This window comes from Prosopis cineraria, unplaced genomic scaffold (assembly GCF_029017545.1).
Source record: "Prosopis cineraria cultivar Desert tree isolate PC_DT_omini unplaced genomic scaffold, ASM2901754v1 PC1970, whole genome shotgun sequence".
NCBI classification, from domain to species: domain Eukaryota; kingdom Viridiplantae; phylum Streptophyta; class Magnoliopsida; order Fabales; family Fabaceae; genus Prosopis; species Prosopis cineraria.
In genome coordinates, this window is record NW_026557295.1 from 3,444 (window position 1) to 25,285 (window position 21,842).

At 27.4% G+C, this 21,842-nt stretch overlaps 1 protein-coding gene across 1 annotated transcript; it reads left to right on the plus strand.

The window, feature by feature from the left end:
• Positions 1-16,023: 16,023 nt before the first annotated feature.
• On the plus strand, positions 16,024-21,505 carry LOC129301227 (uncharacterized; the record flags this gene model as incomplete). Its single annotated transcript, XM_054939800.1, has 7 exons — positions 16,024-16,115; positions 18,499-18,748; positions 19,078-19,173; positions 20,222-20,305; positions 20,429-20,503; positions 20,647-20,727; positions 21,366-21,505. Coding segments are annotated over exons 1-7 (818 nt in total), but the record flags the coding sequence as incomplete, so codon positions are not given.
• Positions 21,506-21,842: the final 337 nt, after the last annotated feature.

A 21,842-nucleotide genomic window follows, 5' to 3' on the forward strand; every position in this document is an offset into this window, starting at 1 on the left:
AATTACATTTTATGCTTACACGACCTCAAATGCTTTGTGAATATATGTTAGGAGTTAGAAATTATTTAGTTATTGAGATGATTATCTCATTCTCCATTATTCAATATTTACAAGTGAAGCATTGGGTAGTAGCAAAGCGAAAGATTCAGAGGCATGCAATTAAAGTTATCAACTATAATGTCTTTTAATAATTTGTGTAGAGGATAAATTATAAACCTCAATTATACATTTTTGCCAATTAAGAACTCATCATGTATTTTGATTGATTTTGAAATTATGTGTTGTGATCCCACCTTTTACTTATTTTTGTGCTTTAAGCTTTAGGCTTAAGAGGAGGTTAGGATATTGAACGTTATGTTTGATATTAATTTAGGACTATTATAAAGCATTTGAAGGTTATATAGTGTGTCAAGTATGATAGGAAAATGAGGATTTGACCCTTTTGGGAAAATTGTGTTATAAGGCCAATTAGGAGGTCAAATCAAATATTATTATGCCTTAGTTGATTTGATATGTGTTTTGTAACATCCTGAGTTGTAAACACGTACTCTAATAACTAATTAAAAGGTAAATACGTAAACTAGTTATTTATTAAGTTAAGCAAGTTTTTATAGAAGGAGAATTGATATTTTAACCTTTATTTGGTTTAAGATTATGATTGGATGGAATTGGAGAAGATTAGATCAAAGTTGATGAGCTAAAGTGAGATTTAGCCCATTGTACCATGCATCATGGCATGGCATGATACATTGCAGCACATAATATAGAAACTTGACTTTAAATTCGTAGATCAACTGTACACACCCAAATTTTTTTTTTAAATAATTTAACTCCACCATAGTTGGGTTATAGCCACCCAACACATTTTATATCAATAAATTTAATATAAAAAAATATTTTATAATTAACTTAAACTTGTACAATATAAAATCTCAGATAAATTTTTACCTCCCACATGCCATTAGGCTAAATCACATTTGTCCATCCTTATACTCCCAACAAATAAACTAAATCACATTTGTCCATCCTTATACTCCCAACAAGTAAAATAAGCAATTTAGTCAATTTTTAACACAAGCCAGTTATTTGGCCTCATAATCATGCCGTTTTAACTAATCCAAAGTAAATCAAATATTAAAATTACAGTCATCCAAAGTGTACCAAAAATAGAAATAGTTTGAAAGGCATGATTACATTTATATATTCATATAATTGTCAATAAACAAAAAGCCCTAATATTGGCAATATAACACATTATAAATCATAAATCAAATACCCAAAAGAGACAGTGGATCTATGCCATTAAGTCTCTGGGACTCCTCCACGTGTCACTCGTGGCTCTTCTCCTGAAAATTGTTAACCACAAAATAAGACTCAAAAGTCCCAGTAACCAAAGCCAATTTATGATAGTGCGTACAAACAGTTAAGTGTGTGCTTACTAAGTGGGAACCAAAAATAATATAATTTCAATAAATATAAAAAATATTACAATATACACAAATAACCATCCTTATATCCCTCTATTAACCTCGAGCCGTAGCCCTCACTCAGTGCTAAATTACCTGACCAAAGGTAGATTAGCCCGAGCCCTTACAAGCCACCTATTGAGCTCCAATAGGGGCGTACCACGTGGCACATAAATAAAACAACAATAACAAGTCTCCCAACACCTCCCACAATAATCAAACAAATTCATAATAATATTGTACAATTATACAATATTACAAAATTCATAATTTTCTCAATAATCACCCAATTAACATGAAGTAACGCTAATCACAAGTTAAAAGCATGGTTACCTCGTGGCTTTTTAATAAATTATTCCTTACAATTTCTCTCCCACGACAATCTTCACCAACAATACAATCTACAAATAACATATTATTTATAAATATTAGTTTCAATTTTTAAAACTAATAAAATAATTTTAATAATAGAATTAAAAATGTAACATAATTTCTAATCTCAATCTTAATACAAATCTAGAGTTAATACTATTAAGTAAAATTTTTAACTCCTCTTTTAGTCATTAATAAACATTAATAATCTAAAAATCAAATTTTAAACTAATTTCTATTATCAAAATTTTTTTTTATTTTATAAATTCGCACCTAAAATACTCAAAAATTAAAAATTGAGTCTCTAGCTTAGAATCATAATCCTATAGCCATAATAATTCATTTCTCATCCCAAATAATCATCTAAACCTCAATAAATTAACATATATTTTCAGATCTAGTTTAGAATTTGATCCATAAGTCACAAATTCAAAGATTATCAACAAATTTATACTCTAGAATATTTATTATACTACCAACAACCTCAAAAATCATATTTGTTCAACATAAATTCATCCCTCTTCCAAATCTTAAATTTTCTACCACCACAAAATTAGAAACCAAAGAGGAAGGATGACTAAAAAATTTTTTTAGAACACTTACTTAGTCTTGAAAAACTTGAAATCACATCCTAAATATCCTATTAAAAACTCTTACCTTAAAAACTCAGATCTCCCGCACTGGCGAAACTAGACGCTCTCTTAGCCTCAGCTCGCGCACGGGGAAGAATGAAGAAACGAAGGAAACAGGTGAGTTTTTATAAAAATTCAGTGGGTCCCATATTTTTTATTATTATTTCTTCTTTCCTCTCTCTTCTTTCTTTCTTTCTTTTTTTTTATTATTATATATATATATGTAATGATGGCATGCAGAAACGTCGAAAGCATCCATTCCTTCTCTTCTTCTTCTTCTTTTACCTTTCCCTTTTTTTATTATAATAATAATAATTTAATAATATTTTTTTAATTTTTTTTAATTTTTTTATTTTAATTTAGAATGATATCCTATGTTAGATTTAATAATCATTTTCTACTAATTTGCTTACCTCTAAATATTTTTTAAAATTTCTATTAACCCAAATTAACTATTAAAATTTAAATTGGGATGTTACATCAACTCCTAGAAATAAAGAGAAAAAGGGGAAAACATGATGGAACAGAAGGAGAAGGAGAAGAGCTTTGCTAGGGCACAAGAGCATAGACACCTGGGAATTAGTTTCAACATATCATCTTCTAGGCAAGCTTGGTGCCTCCCTACTTTCCTATTCTACCATATTTTTGCTTGATTTGAGATATGGAGAAATTGAATTCTAATATTATGAAGGGTTGTTTTATGGCCCATCGTAAAGGGTTGTTGAAAGTTAAATTAAGGGTTTACAACTAATTTGGTAATTATTGATTGAGTTTTGGGGATGTGGCTTAATTTTAAGGGTAAATATATTTTTTAGTCCCTGTACTTTACTTGCGTTTTGCTTTTGATCTATACTTTTTTTGATATTTTAGATTCCTACACTTTTATTTTGCATTGTTTTGGATGCTTCCAAGGTCCTTATACTTTGCTCATAGAGGGACCAAAAATAATGGAAAATAAAAGTATAGAAACCTAAACACCGAAAAAAGTATAGGGATTAAAGGCAAAATGCGAGTAATATACAAGGACCAAGAGTTATGTTTATCCTAATTTTAACCTCAATTGGAAGATGTTAAGTTATGAAAACCTTAGATTGATATTAAAGAAGTTAGTAGAAGCTATGGAAGGTGATTTGGACATAAATTGTCTAAAGAAAGGGGTTAGAAATTTGTGTTAGTTTAATTGTGCCCTTTAAGTACTTTTATTCAGTTGAGAATTGACATATAATAATTCATTTTGTAGATTTTAATCATTTAGAACCTCTCTAAGGTTAAAGTAAGTTGAAACTTTTAGAGTGATCATGGGTAACCTTTTTTGTAATAGAAAAGTTGAAGTAATCGAATAATTCATACTATTTGTTAGTATGTTTAATAGCATATAAGTAAATTGTGAAATTTAATATGATATTATAAGCTAGTATGATTTAAAAAATCGCTAAGCAGGAAAAGAAAATGATTGTGAGAAAATAATATATATTTGTCAAGGATACTTGTATCTAAAACTATATGATAAAATGCAAACATTACAATGTGAACTGTATTATGTGTGAAAGTTATGATCATGTTAGTAGGTGGGAGTACACCTTAGGTGGAGTAATTTTGAAATTCATATGGTCGAATTGGTATAATAGGATATCTAGTGCAACAAACATGTGATGGGCTGTTACCATGGAATATCGGGTTAGTCATGACATGATTATGTGCTCCTTATTACCCGAAAGGGAGTGGCGTTAGAGTAAATGACATCCCAGCTATGTATATAACAAGAAGAATCCGCAGTCTGGAAGTGGGATATAACACCTTTGACTGGGTAGTTCTTATATGGAATGTAAGCTAAGATCAACTTGTTCACGGTTAGTCTAATGCTATAGCCTACAGATTCAGTCAGAGATAAATGTAGAGGTTTGGATGGATAGTATAATCATGCATATGCTATTGATTATATTGTAACATAACATGGGGTTTATATTTTTGCTTTACATACTTGTTTATGGTTTTACGTATTAATAGATAGTTGTGAATTATTTTAGTTATTGAGGCTTTGTTTCATCCCGTGGTTACTATTTTATAGATTTAGATACGAATAGGAGCCAATAGAAAGATTCAGGCCAAGAGTAGTAAGACTACTGTTGTATGGCTCTCATTGTAGTTTGTGTGATGAATATGTATAAAAAATTATGTTTATCAGTTGCCATATATAAATGTATATACATTTTTTGTTACACTTGTATGAGATAATATGTGGTGTATCTTAGCCTCAAGTATATGTATTTATGGTAAATGTGGTTAGAGGGCTTAAATATCAATACAAGTGCATGTTGGAATGCTTGTTTTGATATAATGAATAAAGTTTGGCCAAGAGAGTTGATTATGTGAATATGCAATGTGACCCTGTTTAGTGAGAACTTAGGGCGTTTGAGTGGTCAAATGTGATTTGATATGTATAATGGCTGATATAATTTAATCATGTGTGTATTGGTCTAGTAGATGTAATTGAGGCCTAGGAAGTGGTTAATGATATAAATTTGGCAATTAGGACACTCAATTGCTAGGAAATGACATAAAAGTAGTCAATTTACATTCGAGTGTCTAATTTTTAAATGAATTATTGGATTAAAGTGAAACTTATGTCGTTAGTTGGATTGTAAAATAAGCTACATGTCGGCATTTAAATCACTTCAATTAGATATCACATGAGAAAATGGTGCACATTGAAAATTCTCTTTTAACATGTTGTCACGAAAGAAAATACTTTCATGTGTACTACGGTGTATGGCACAAAGCCAGAAGTTGGTTCTTTGTGCCATATGCATGCACTATACTAGAAGTTTGTTCTCTGTGCCATATGCTATAACATATGACACACAAGCCGTAACATATGTATTTGTATAGGTAAGAATGACCTCTTTGCCCATGTTTTTCCTATATATCATGATTTTGTTTTCTCCCTTGCTTCCATTGTGTATAAGGGTCTATTATTTATAGTTTAAACATATTTTACAAGGGTTGTAGGCCCTCTATGTTGTTAGCTGTGATAGATATGCAATCTATCGGGGTGGATAGGCCATAAAGGGGTAAATTGACCCCTTTAACCCTCTAAATGTTTTGCACTACCTTAAGTCTATTATTTTTGCTTCTATGTGTTTTTTTTCTCTAATTTCACTCTATTTGAGCTTAGTTATCTTCAAAAAATGTTTTAACACTAGGATCCTATTTTCAAAGTATTTTTTAAATTTGATTTGATTCTTTTACCCTTGGCCATTCTTAATGACCATGAATTTGTGTGTTAATATGTGTTAATTAGTAGTAGAGACTTACAGGAAAGCTCCCTCAAAAATTCAAATTATATTCTTAAGGTAACAGTTAAAGAGTGAAAGTAACAAGAAATTTAATTTAAGTATATAACTGTGTTTGCAAGTTTATGATTTTGTGTGTGTGTGTTTGTGTGTGTTTTAAGGGCATGGGATATGTGATAAGGTCATAAAGATGATTATTTTGCCTTGTTGGATTGATATTTTGGGCATTGAAACTTGCTTCTTTTTTTGAGGTGATATGTTGTTAGGAGCGTGAGGCATATGAGATATGAACATGAAATTTGTGAGTTTGAATTGAGTATGATTGAATATGTGGCAATGAATGTGTGCAAGTTTATGAATTATTGAATTATTTAGATATGGATATGAGTATGTCTATGCATATGTATATTGAACTTGCATGATCATGGATGGATTGGAGTATACTAAATAAATAATAAAAGGGTACTATTGAAAATTCACTTGATGTAGCCTCCACTAAATTTGTGAATTATTAAATACATGTCCTTAGTACATTAACCTATGAGTATGGCATGAATCGAGCACAATGTTTAATATCATTAGGTTTTACAGGAAATGATGTGAGTTAGACAATTATGAAACCTCATAATTTGAGGAGGGGAAATCTATAGTTTGAGAGTTAGCGTGGAAACTTTTGGTTAGGTGACCCCTCACAATTGAAGAGCCAGGCTAGCCTATTTACGTGGGCTGGACCTATATGAGTAATAGCCCATAGATTTAATCATATGGTATAAAGAGAGGAATAAGGTGGTTGCATTCATGCGAATTATTTCTTAGTAATGCATTATTGTTAGCACGAGCATTGCCATATGTGAAATTATGCTTCGCTTGTTGTGACTGTCATAATTTGATATGCTTTAATTAAATTGCTTGGTTATTGAGATTGTATAATCTCATTACGATTTATTAATACTTTTTTAAGAGACGATAAGACTAGAAGGAAAGGGGAAATTGCAAAACCAAGGAACTAGAGCTTGCTATTGTAAAGTCTCTAGTTTTATGAATGTGTAATTGAGTATTGTTTCGCTAACAATAAGGATGATTGTATATGATAACTACTATCATTTGCATGCAGCCCTTAATGTTTGACTTAGGCATTTTTAGTTTTTGGTCATTTATATTTTTAAGAAAAGGCCAACTGTTCAAATGTATGATGTTAGGATGATGATTAAATTAGTATAGCACGAGTTGTAGTTGTGCATGTTGTGCATGACCATGATTGATACTTGTTAGTATAGTTATGCTAGTAGCTAAACATGGAAGGGAGGTACTTGGTTGATGTATTGTATGTGTAAATGCATACTATAGCACTAAGTATTCTAAGATCCTTGTTTGGTACCATATTGAGATGAAATCAAGGCAATTAATTAGAATATTTAATTATTTGTGTGTGAATGCTTGAATTATTTTAATTAAAAATTTGAGTTAAAAATTAGGTGCCCTAAATATTAGATTTTATTGATATCAATTCTATACTATTCTAGGGATGCACTACAGTGGGTGTTTCATTTGGGTTGATCACTATGGATTATGTCATTGGTTGCGGCAAGTGGCCTTTATATCACAAGTCATGACAAATTAGTCCATAATTTTTGAAATGACTTTTTCTTACCCGTTTTGCTTCATTCTTAATGCTCAAACCTATTCCATGTTTCTGTAACTTTTTATATTCTAATTTTTAATATTTTTCAAAGGCCTTAACTTGTAACTTTTATTTTAAATTACTTTGAGATCCTAATGGTTCAAAGTGTTCCAAATAAATTATTGTAATCTCCTTTTCACCAAAGTTGATTCTTCTATCCTTACTTAGTTTCTTAATTTAATTGCTTGTTTTCATTTATTGGGTTTAAGAGTGGTTAATGATGGAGATTATTACACCTTCCATTCTAATAAGATTTCTTATAAAAATATACTCATCTATTTATTTATTCACTTGCTGGTTTTAAATTTTGATGAGTTTGTTAGAAATTAGCTTAACTAGTGTGTTTTATCTACATTTTGATTTACTTGCATCGAAGTACACAAAGATTTAAAAGTTTGCATCTGCACCTTTATGGTTAAACTTCATAATATTACGTATTCAATTTGATTATTAATGACCGACTTGGACATTAAATTAGGAATTTGTCGACATCAACTTGATATTTTATGCATTAAAAAGAAGCAAAAATCTTAGATATTTAGTTTTATATACCTAATGTATTTATTTTAAATTAAATCAAGACATACGAATCTTTTATAAATTATTTATTATATAATAAATTCTTATTATTAATTTTATTGACATATTAAAATTTACTTGTTATAATTTGATTGTATATAAGTATAATAATTATATAAGATTAAGTACATGATTCTTAGCCTAAAAAGAAAGGGGAGAAGGAGGAAAAACTGTTTTGTTGATAACTTGTAAATTTAAACAATAATAGAGGCTAATTAGACTTAAAAAAGAAGTGTGACAGGAAATGTACTAGATCAATCAGTGTTTAAATTCGAGTTCTGAACGTTGATATTTACTGAATGAAAAAATTATCACCTTCCTGGCTTTATCCAATTCAACCTGATTAATCAAAATCTAACATAACTTTCAAATATAATGTGGTTTGATGGGAGACAAAGGAACAAAAACAAATATGAATAGCTTTAAGATGTGGCTTGTCCTGAATAATATATGTAAGGTCTGGAGACAAGCAGATATAATAATTCATATGAAGCCAAGAAAGCAAACAGAAATAAAGCGAGATATCTTTGCCTTTTGACCAACAATTATTAGACATTATACCGACAGCTTTTGTCACTAAATTTATAGCTTCTTTTCCATTTTGTAACGAATGATTGTGTTCATAAATCCCATTTCGTCCCAAACCAATCGCATTTGAAGTTTTTACACACCGAGAATTGATCATTCCTCTTGAATCATCAATGCCAATTAGTTTCAATCCTTTTGAATGATTACTTCAATTTGATTTGATGTTCATCTTTCGGAACCTTTCATGTCTTTTCAACGTGGTACTGTGTGTGTTCCCCCCAACCCCTCTGTTTTTTTTTGCATTTCTCCTCAAGTACAGGATCGGGGAGGAAATAGTTGGCCGGGTTGCATGTGAATGAATTGAAGAACATGGATGGAGAAATAACGAGGATCGAAAATGATACATAAAAGATTGAAATGGGAAATAGACAGGAGAAATAGAGTTTTTTTCATTTTTCGACATTGATTATGGCACAAGTGGATGACACATGTATAAATGTTAAAGGGGAAATCAGACTAGAGATTTTAAGGGCATGTTTGGTTTTTATTTTTATTTATTGTTTTTAAAAACTATTTTATAATACAATTTTTAAAATTATTTTTAAAAACAAAATAAAATGAGGATATGTTTGGTTATGCCAATTTAAAAATATTTTTAAAATTAAAAAAATGAATTAATAGTGATGATTATAAATAGTTAATGGTGATGATTAATAATATAAATTGATGAAGACAATTATAATTTTCAATAATAAAATGTAGTATATTTTAAAAATAAGAAGAATAAAATGAATAAAACTTGAAGCTGTTTCTATTTTTTATTTTTAAAAATAAAAATGAAAACAATTTTAAAAATAATTACATAAAAAATACTTATCTAAATAAGTTTTAAAATTTTTCAGTTAGCAAACAGGCTAAGTTGCCTGGTGAATTTAGTGAATCAACTTCACTTGTTTAATTTTCGGTCAAAAAAAAAACTTTACTTGTTCATATGGCTGCACCCCCCCCCCCTCTTTCAATTTAATCTTTGCTACAATGATTGTTTCGTAGACAACAATATTTTTCATGGTTTACTATTCATGAAAAACAATATACCCATACAAATTAAAAGTGTAGAATTAGTACTTGTGTTGTTTTCTAATTTATTATTTACATTATTTTCACATATCAAAAAGTTAAACACATTTCTTATAAAAAAGTGAAACATATCTATAATCGGATGGGTACTGTAAATCTACAGTATCCATCCAACTTTTTCTTTTTCTAATGTATGGAACTCATCTGAATTTTTATAGAATTGCAGTGCCCATTTGATTTTTTATTTTTTTAATCTTTATTTGTTAATTTTTTTAATGTGATGCAGGAAAAAAGTAAAGAATAATGTGGACCCTATAGTAAAAGAGGTATATGTGGGTCCTATAAAAAATAAATTGTTAATATGAAACTTATAATTAAAATTGAGTGAAACATTTTGTCTATTTTTATCTCAATTAATGATACTCTTCTTTTATTTTTTGAAACCTTTGTGAACATTCTTTAATATAAATAGTTATAAAATATAAGTATCTTTAATGCCATCAAATGCGTATTATAAATCTAAAGTACCCATCCACCCTTTTCCTTTTTTAATATACAGCACCAATCTAAATTTTTATAGATCTGCAATACCCATATGATTTTTTATTTGTTAATTTTTTAATATGATGCAATTAAAAAGCTAAAGAATACTGTGGGCTCTATAAAAAATGATGTGCGTATGAGACCTACAAAAAAATAAATTGTTAATATGAAACTTATAATTAAAATTGAGTAATATATTTTGTCTTTTTTATCTTAATTAATGATACTTTTTTTTTTGAAACCTATGTGAACATTTCTTAATATAGATAGTTATAAAATACAAGCCTCCTTTCTATTTTTTATTTTTTTTCAATTCACCCAAGCTTTAGTTAATCGTTAAGTCATGTGTGTTGGACTAAAATATCCTTCTTTAAATATAGATGTTATTTAAAAATTATTTAAATTACCAAACAATTAATTTTTTATTATTTAAATGTATTTATTTTGTAACTTTTTAAAACATTAAATATATAAATTAGCCAAAAATATTCAAAGACACAGTTTACAAACTCAGTAAAAAAATAAAATAAAATATTTTTAATAATTTTGGATAGTTAAACCATCATAAATAAACTCGAAAGTTAAATGTGTCAAGAGTCAAGCTTGATTATAAATTTTTTATATATTTAGATATTTTAAACTCACATGAATTAAAAATTAAGGGAAGGTAATATTTTAATAAACTTGATTTTTAAAAAAATTAGAGTAATGTGATTTTAAAAAAATAGTGTGTTAGACCTACCATTAAAAAATGTGAATAGAGTCTACATTTATAAATTTTAAAAATTAAAACATTATGTAAAAAATAATAAAATTTTATATTTTGAGAGATCATGTAGGATTTACAATAAAAATTAATGGCATGTATAAGATACTTAGTAGAAACAATAACTGGTAGAGCAAAGAGAATGCTATTACTAATGGTGAAAAAGTGGATGTGAAACCTATAATTTAATTAATAAATTTAAATTAGTAATTATTTTTTAAGAAAATTGTTTTTTTAAGAATTAGTTAATGGATGATTTTGTTGAGAAAAGTAAAAAAATTAACATAATTGTGGGATTTGATAAAAAAGTGAATATATGATCTATTGCTAAAAAATGTAGGTATGGGACCTATATTTAAAAATATTAGAAAGTTAGACAATGATAAATGATGTGCAAAGGAATTATCATTGGTAAAAAATTGATTGTGTGACTTATAATTTAACTAGATTTTATACCTGTGTGATATATAGAAATGTTAACCCTCATTTTTTGTTTTAAAGTGAAAGATCTTATTTTAATGAATTCATTTTTTAAAAAATGGATAAATATGTTATAAGATTTTCCTTAATCCAAACAAGTCATACAAATTAATAGGAGTTAAATTACAAGTAAATATCAATTTGATAATTTTATAAAAAAATAGTTTATAGAAGGTGTGAAATAAAATTTTATATGTGGTTATAGATAAATAATTATAATGATAACAATTAACTATATACCTTTATTTCCCTATAATATTTGTGATTGAAAATAGAAATAAATAATTTCTTGTTTTATCATAAAATTTGTTATCCTGTATATGATCATTATATAGGAAGAATTTTATTTTAATTTATGAATTTTTAAATCCATCTAAATTAAAATTCTAAAAGATATAATAATAAAAAAATTCTAAAACATATATATTATTTTAGATTTTTTCCTTTAAATTATATGAACATCTTATTTTATTTTAGTATTGGCTATATATAACAATAGAAGGATAAAAATTAATCCCCATCGAGTGAGGAGGCCACATTTAATACTTGATTATATCTTGAATAAAATTGCTTCCAATACGAGGATATGATACTTTTAGCAATGACAAATATTTAAATAAACTAGGTGCATCACATTATTTGTGGTTTATACAACTAAAATATTTCAAGTAATTTAAATTAAATCTTGTGTAACATTTTTTAATTAATTTTATTTTTATAATAGAATGTACATTTAATTGGTTGCTTTTTCTTTCTCCATTATCATTAATATTAAAAGTAATTTATATTAAATATCATCTAAATGTAATATTTTGATTGGATAGAGAATAAGTGATGTGGTACACCTGATCTACTTAATTATTTCTTGTTAGGAATAAAAAGAAGATAACAATTTGTTTTATTCCTAGATAAGTTATTTTAAAATATGATATCATGTGCATATAAGAAATATAAACAATTTTTATATATAACCCCCACACAAATTAAAATTCAAACAACATAGTCTAGTTAAACAAGTTATTACTTGAAAATATAAATAATCACTTATTTTATTTAAGGATTTCTCATCCTCTTGCCTATAAAAAATGTAAATAACAAAATTTTTTATGTGATTATCTAACTAAGTCAAATTTAAATATTGTTGAGCATAATTTAAATAGCTCCTCTAAAAATAATTTTTACATTTACACAATTTTTTATTATATAATTTTTTACCTCTTCATCAACTTATTTTGTTATATAACTTGTCAATATATTAAAAACATGAATAGAATATTTTATAAACAAAATTTATTATCCTTACACTTTGTTATTAGAATTTAAAAATTTAAAAATTAAATTATAATGTACGTAAACAAAAAATATGTTAAAATATTATCATTAAATATAGATTATAAATCATTCTATTTTATAATTTGTTACCTAATGTATATTTAAAAAATGATGATAAAATTTGCTTCGATAACAATTTAATCTTTCAAGATTGCCTCAATAACAATTTAGTTCCTTAGTGTCAATAACAATTTAATGCTTCGAGTTTATTGTTTGAAGAAAATGTGACATGCTATTAAAATTTGCTAACATGGATAAAAAAATATTGAACTAACAGCCATGTAAATTAATGATAAATTTAAATTGATTTGAAGGCAAATTTGTTTTCATTTACCCATATATAATATGTTATGTCATCAGAATACTTTATATGTTAGATTAATTTAAGGGTGAATTTTTATTTGAAAACCTAAAAGATTAAAGTAACAATTTAAAAAAATGTAAGATATCAAATTAATAAAAATTAAACTTAAGAAAATAAATCAATAATTAAGCAAATTTAAGGGATTTAAAGTTTTATTATCCCTTTAAAAATAAATTTATTCTAAAATTCATTACTCCATGGATATTAAATATATGAACACCAACTTATTCTAGTTTAAAATTTATTATACCGAATAACAAATTAAAAATACATCTTATGCATAAAAATAAGAAATTTATTTTATAAAAATTTTGTTTTATTCTACAATTTATTTTGTTTGCATGTAGACCTAAATTTTAATGGATGTAGACTTGAATTTTTATAATTTGTAAAAATTAAATTTATAATTTTATTATAAGTTTTGAACTTACATTTTCATTATGAGTTTCACACTTAACATTTATAATAAAAAAGTAGATAGTATTGTATGATAAAATATGTTACAATAGTCCCATTTAATTAAAAAATTATTATCGTATTACATGTGACACTTATTAAGTGATAGAATTTATTTTAGTCATAAATTCAAATCTCATATATCTCACCAAATCACTGTAGTTCTATCATAATTCATTAATAAATTTGACTATATGTTTCCTCAATTTTTAAATATAAGAAAAATTTGCACATAGTTTGTTGTTATATTTCATAAGCAAAAAAATAATTTTCATAAATTATTTATGAATTATTTTTCTTAATTACTCTTCATTAAATGATGGTATCATTAAATTAGAAAAAAATAAAATTTTAATCACAAATATATCTTAATCTAAACTTCTCAATTTCAAATATAATTATTAGGATTAGCCAATTTTTTAAACCGTGTGATTATATATAAAAGTGGAATAAGTCAATTGATTTAAATAATAAAATATTTTATTTTATATAATTAATTATTTTATACATATACAAACCTCAAGAAATAAATAATAAATCTCTTACATTTATGAAAAAATATTAGATCACATATATATTATTTTTCATGAGTCTTACGTTTATAAGCATTTTTTACTATGGGTCCCACCTTTTTTTATTTATATATTATATATAATTAATTATCTTATATACATACAAAATACAAGTAACAAATGATAAATCTCCTATATTTACAAAAACATATTAGATCTTATATATGTTATTTTTTTATTACTCTCATATCTACAAACATTTTTTACTATGAGTCCAGCACTTATTTTTTTTATTATAAGTTCCATATAAAATCTTATTATAAAAAACTAAATAAAAAAAGGAAAAAAAACCGTAGCTCTGTGTTGATGAACAGTGCACTTTAAAATATACATGATAAAATTTACTTATATATAAAAGTGAAGCAGAATAAGTTAATTAATTTAAATAATAAAATATTTTATTTTATATTTATTATTTAAATTTATATATTGTATATAATTAATTATCTTATACATATATAAACTACAAGTAATAAATGATAAATCTCCTACATTTATAAAAAAAAATATTAGATCTCTTATGTATTATTTTTTTGAGTCTCATATCTACAAGCATTTTTTATTTTGGGTCCCACATTTATTTTTTAATTCATATATTGTATATAATTAATTATCTTATACATATATAAACTACAAGCAATAAATGATAAATCTCCTACATTTATAAAAAAAAATATTAGATCTCATATGTATTATTTTTTTGAGTCTCATATCTACAAGCATTTTTTATTTTGGGTCCCACATTTATTTTTTAATTCATATGTTGTATATAATTAATTATCTTATACAAATGCGCACACAGAATACAAGCAACAAATATTTTATTTTAAAATTTGTTATCATGAGTGCAATAAAATTTAAAACAGTGACAATATTTTATTGCAAATCCAACGCTTAACTTTTTACAATTATATTCAGGGGTCGAATGTTCGCCATTATTTTTATAGTAAGTCTCAGTCCAACTTTTTTTTATGCTGATCCTGCATCACTCTTTTTATATATAGTTTTTCTGCCAAAAAAGAAAAAGCCCTGTTTATAAAAAAAATAAAAAAAGAGCCATTCATATACATGATATGTGTGTGTGTGTGTGTATTGATTGATATTGATCTACTGATGGTACTGATCGATCCATGGTATTGATTTTGCTGGGGAAAAAAAAGATATTGATTTTGGCTGTGAAAACATATCCTTAAGTCAAATCCACTTTATAAGCAAGTTTAATTTAAGATAAAACAGCCCATTAGCTAGAAAAAAAAAATCTAGTGCGTATAAAATATGAAGTAAATTTTTAAAAATTTAAAAATTTATAAGAAGTTATCATTAATATATAATATATTATTAAAAAATATAATAAATTAATCATAATATAAAATATAATAAATATTGATTTGTTTACTTAGTCTAGCCTTATGATATGAATTATATATGCAAAAGCGCTCTTAATTTTTTAGCTTAGTCAGCCTCCTTTTCAAACATACGATTATCTAAAATTACACTCAAAGACAATTATTTGTTAAAAGTCGCATTAAAAACTTACTGAAATGCCTTCAAAGAAACAAGGTTTTATAAAAGTTATATTATTTTTTTATTTTGATCAGTTTTGACCCAACCTAATGGGTTTTCAAACACCCACTTTGTCCGCAGTTTAGTTTTCTTCAAATTCAAAACTAAGCTAAATCTTAAGGCCCGTTCATATTGATTCACGGCAAAATCCAATTCGAATAAATCAAACTCTTGAGATTTTGTAATAGGAATTTCGTGAAGCTTTGGCTCATAGACGTACTTTCCTCTTTTACTTGGACCCTGTGGGAAGAAACACGCAAGTTTTCTTTCCTCGTCTTATCCTTTTCTTTTTTAACCCTTGTGGCCGCCAAGTATGTGCATGGTCTCCAGTCTGCGCACTATGAAAACGATTGTGAAGCCTGCTCGTGAGACACGGATGCGGTTGCCGTTCTACCTACTCCCTTCGTCTTTGTATATAAAAAATTTTTTAATTTTTAAATATAAAAGGTTGCCATTACCAACATGTTTTTTTAACTAAAGGGATTATTATACCCTTATTATATTAAAAAGAGAAAAAATAAATATTCTCACTAATTTATTTTAAAATCTTTTTATAACGATTAAGGATGAAACTGAAATGTTACGGTACTTTAAGTAGTTAATCAATTTTTATTAATTTACATGATTTTATTTAAAATATTTTATATATGAAGACCAAGGGGGTACAAATCTCGAGTAACTGGGATTCACTCCACGAAACATCATCACTGTCTTTATTTTTTGGCCCAAGAAACATCCTCATCATCTGAATCCCTTTGGTGACCAGTCAAATCTCATTTTTTCTGCACACCTTTTTGTTTTTCTCTTTTACTAAAGCAAACATAGTTCTAAACAAAAGATTGTGATGTTATTCTGGCGAATAATATTGAACTTTAAAATGTTAATTTAATATTTTTTAGGTTTTAAATTAATTATTCACAACTTTGCACAGTATAATCACTACAATATTTTTCTTATCTTGAAACACTTCAAAAGTATTGTTACAAAATTAAAAAATATTTCTTAAAGAAATAGGTAATAGTTTTCAAATATTTTTAATTTGAGTATTACTAATTACTTTAGGTAACAGATTGTTTTTTTTATCTTTAACCACTTCGTTTGAAAAATTGTTGCCCAAAACCATGAAATGTTGCTTATTACATAAAAAAAGCAACATTTAAAAATTATTGCAAAATAGTTAAAAAGCCAAACATTAATATTTTCTTTCCCAGTTAAGATTTGAATCCTAAACCTCTTGAAAAAAAAAAAACTCTAATCATTCTTCTAAGCAGACTCGTTGATATTATAATGCAAAATATTACACGCACACAATTGTTACATTAATTTTTTAATTTATCCAAATAATAAATTTAAAAATTAAGGAAATAAAAAAAGTATATATAAAAATTATACAAATAAATCAAAAATAAATTTTTATGCATAAAAAAATAATAAGCAACAATTTTAAATATTGCCAGAAAAAAATTTATAGGTAACATTTTTATTTTTGTTGCTTATTATAATGAGGAACAGTTTTAAAATGTTGTCATTAAAGAACTTTTACAAGCAACATTTTTTATTTTTGCCTATTCAAAATTTTTATACATTTTTTAAATGTTGCCAAAAGTATATTGTTTAAAATAGGGAATTAATAGCAATATATAAAAACTGTTGCTTAAGACTATATTGAGCAACACTTTTAAAATTGTTGTAAATAAGATTATTGCTTAGAGAAAAAATGTTGTAGTGAATTTATGAATGTATTTATTCATAGTTTGCAACCAAATAATATTTTAGGATTTTCCTGTAACAAGATTGTTTCTAACAACAAAACCACAATTCCCCCATTTTTATTTTCATTCACAGTTTGTAGTTTGCACTTTTATTGAAAATTTTTAATTTAACGTGAGGCGCAGCAATGATGACATAGTGTCTATAAATCTAAACAATCTGACTTGAGTTCTTAACCTGGCACAGCTAGAAAGATTTAGTTAGATATCGATATTATAATTTTTGTATACAATATAAAATTTATGAGTATTCATGTTATTTATGATAACTTATTTTAAAAAAAATCAAATAAGCATTAACTAAATTTGAATTCATATTAATAGAAACTTTAAAATTTATAAAATTTACCATGTAATAAATAAGAAGGAAATGGGAAATAAATCCCTCTAAAATAAGAAAATAATAATTTGATCTTTTAAAATGTAATAATGCCTTTTAAGTTTTAAGAGATCTCATTGTTATTAAAAATTTTTGATAAAATGACAAAAGTATCTTAATTTTAAAAAACAAAAAAAAAAATTTTTGCTCATAATTTTAGGTTTGAAATTAAAAATTCTAATTTAGCAAATGACTAAAGTGATTTGAGTATTTATAACTTTTTCTTATCATTTTTTAAATTAATAAAAAAATAGTAAAGTTTTTTTTCACAAATTTAGTTTAAAAATTCATAATTTTGATTCAATAAATAATTAAAGTGATTTAGATATTTACAATTATATTTTATCATTTTTCTTTAATCAACAGAGTGCAACAAAACTTTATTCACTCACAACTTTAATTTTAGAATTCACAAATTTGGTTCAATAAAAAATAAAATGGTTTGCATATTTACAACTCTTCCTCACCATTTTTTATTTTTTAAAATTAAAAATATTTTTTTATTTTGTAAAAAACTTTAATAATAATTTCATTTTTTAAAATTTACAAGCATTGTCACATTTTATAGAATTAAATTATTATTTTTTTCATTTAAAAAATTTATTTATCATTCTTCCGATGCTTCCCTGACTTCATTCGGAACTAGTAATTTTCACATCACCAAGCAAACGCGGCCGATTGGTTTGCGAGAGGATGGAGACGCAGCGAAGACCTTCCCCTCCCGCGCGAGAGAGACTAGTGGAGATGGTTGGCAAGTGCAAGTATTCGTGCCAGAGTGCTGGCGATACTCTCGCATGGATCCACGCCATCGATACTCTCGCATGGATCCACGCCATCATCGACTCATCGTCCCCTACATCTTCTTAATCAATGCCCATGTCGTCGACTTCTTCAAGGTTCATATCGATAACTCTTTCTTCTACAAACCTCTATTTGGATGCTGAGAAAATGTAGGAAACTGCATGATTTTAGGTATTAGGTCCATATAGAAACAAGCTCACATTTAGTATAGCCTAGTTGCTTGTGAAATTTTATGCTTTGGACGACTGATAATATGATCGATGTGAAAATAATAGCTACTGATGATAATAAAAAAAAGAAATCTATTGGTTGTGCTTAATTCATTTCATAGTAGGCAATATATACCGTTTTTATGCTCTAGTGTGATCAGAATATAATCTTCGTTGTTGTTTGGTTCTACGTTTTGCTTATAATATTACTTCAGGATAGACTCTGGGAGAATGTTGACGAGGAATGGATTGACTGCCTGCGCAGAGAATCTGTTGAAAATCTCCTCCTGATTCCTTCTGGAGTAATACAGGTATGTTCTTGTCACCTCGTTTCGTCTTGCCTCTTAAAAGCAACTTTCGGTTGGCTTACTCTTTGAACAATCTAATTGAGTGGAAAAAAGTCTATGCAATTTGATGTGAACTATATGAGAGGAGTAATTTTTCCCTACCTGTGAGTGAGAACCAAGCAACTATCATTCAAAAGACAGAGGGGAACTCCTCCATTTGTTGCTTCTCTTGTTTCGTAATTGTGTGGAGTGAGGTGGGTGATATAAAGCCTGCACTTCTGGCATTGTCTGTTGTCTTTATCAGGGGCATTTTATTTTAGTCTTATAAACCACTAACTACAGAAGACCCTGTTTTAAAACTTACAGTGTCTGGCAATCACTTAAATTCGGGAATTAGTTCTTATATCACCACTTATTAAGTTAAAATTAGTTCAAACAATTCCTATAAAAAATTTCTTATATTATATGACAAACTTTTTGGTGAAACTAATATTTTTCTTGTTTCTCTCTTTCAGAAATCATTCACTTAAATATAATATGATGTCAAACTTATCTAAATTTGAATTTTGGACAAACCAAGCATAATTGGATATTGTTTCAAATAATATAGATTTGCAGAGTCAGTTTTAATTTAAATGTTTTTGAACCAGTTCTATTATAGCCAATCTTTTTGATGCATTCATTAATTCGTCCATGCCTCCTGGCAATTCAGTGAGCGTTGGGCTTGCCCTCCAAATCGGGAATAATATTATGGGTCCATTATAGAGGTCTGGGGAGTAGCAAGAAGTGAAAAGCTTTGTCTCACTGCGTTTATCTAATTGGATGAAAATGGTATAGATTTTAAACTGAAGCTCTTGTTCTTGCCACTTTCATGGGTTTAAATAATATAGGCAGCTTTTACATTATTCAGACGATCATTAGATATAGTTTCTCTTTGAAAGATATATGGCAAGAATTGTGGGCTTTATCGTGTTGATGTTTTCCTATTCTTGCATCTGTCCTGTCTTCTCTTTGCTTCTTTGGAAGGATGCCTTATACTCTGATTTTGCCATCTTAAATACAATGAACACAGGAGCACTGGCCTACTTCGTTGAAGGTTTTCATCCTAAAATTGCAGTCTATGGTGCTTCATCGAGAACAGGCAGACATGCAAGCAGTATATGATCTTCACCTGGGCATTTCCCTCTGTTTCAATATTTGTGCTAGATCTTGTTTAAATTCGTCTTCTGAGAGTTTCCAAATGTGTACTCCTAGTTAATGATCTTATGTCTTGTTGCAGATATCACCTAGCATGCAGATGACTTCACTTAACAGTGTTCTTGCCCATGGAATGAATTTGAAGAAAAAACATGAAGTAGTTTACTCATTGATGCATTTCTGTTCTTTATGATTTCAGCAGATGTTGATGTGAAACATTGAGAATTTAGAATTCTTTTCTTCTTGAGCAGTGAATTTAGAAGCCTGGAACATTAATATGAATGGAAAATACATGTGCAGGTGGAAATTCTTTCTGCTGTTGTTAGTTCAATAGCAAACAGTGTGAGAGCTCATACCATCATTGATGTTGGTGCTGGTCAGGTGTGGTTTTAACTTCTTTTGCTTATGCTTCTACACATATTTCAGGAAACTGTTTTTAGTCTCATCAAGTTAGAGTCTTCTAGTATAACATTGGCCTTTATGACTAATTTGTCTTGGCCATCATATTAAATTTCAGATTGAGAGGTTCCTAAACCCTAGAAATACTGTATTCACCTAGCTATCTATGTCTCAAAGTCTTAGTTTAAAACTGCAAAATATTAAAGAGTCCAGTTCATGCCCTTGTAGTGTGGCTGGACTGCTCTATTGAACTATACAGTGCTGATGCAGGAGCACAAGATTCATACCTGCTGGGTGCGAGACATGGAAAACATTTTTAAAAGAGCATGTTCTTCTTCTTATTAAATTGTCACTAAAGGGTGGGATTTCCTCTAGATTGCTTTCCCCATGGATGAGGTGCTTAAGTTTTGGATTGCTTGGAACGTGGATCAAAGCAACTTTCTTCTCTGAAAGCCCTAGGTTGTAGCAATAAATCCCATGAAATAGAAAATGAAAGTACATGTATTAGTTCAGTATAAAAATAGCTTTCAATATATTCATAGCTGTGTGCATATCTTTCATTACTGTTGCTCTTTGCTTATCTATATTTTCATCATTCTGTTTTTTTATTCACCTTTTAGGGTTATCTTGCCCAAGTACTTTCCTTTCACTACCAGCATTCTGTTGTTGCAATTGATGCATGCTCACATCATGGAAGTGTTACTGATGCGCGAGCAGAACGAATTAAAAAGTACTATGCATCTCAGATGAGAAAATCTGGGTATGTGTTCCTTTATGTTTTTCTGTAATGCTCTCTTATACTAGGAGTATCTAGTATGCTCTTAAAGATATATATATATAATATATATATATGCATATATGTAGCATCATCAGGAGGCAAGTGACTAGGAAAGAAGTGAACATTATGTATGTGAGGAATTTCTAGCTCATATGCTGTTTAAATTGGATTAGTCATCTCTCTTTTTCTTTCTGGCATGGCAGTAGTTGCATGTAATAAGTTCGTATTTTTAGGAGTGAGTTAGTATAATGAAGACAACTTTAACCTTGTAATTCTTGCTCGAAGTTAATAATTATAGAGCTTTTGATCTATAAAATGA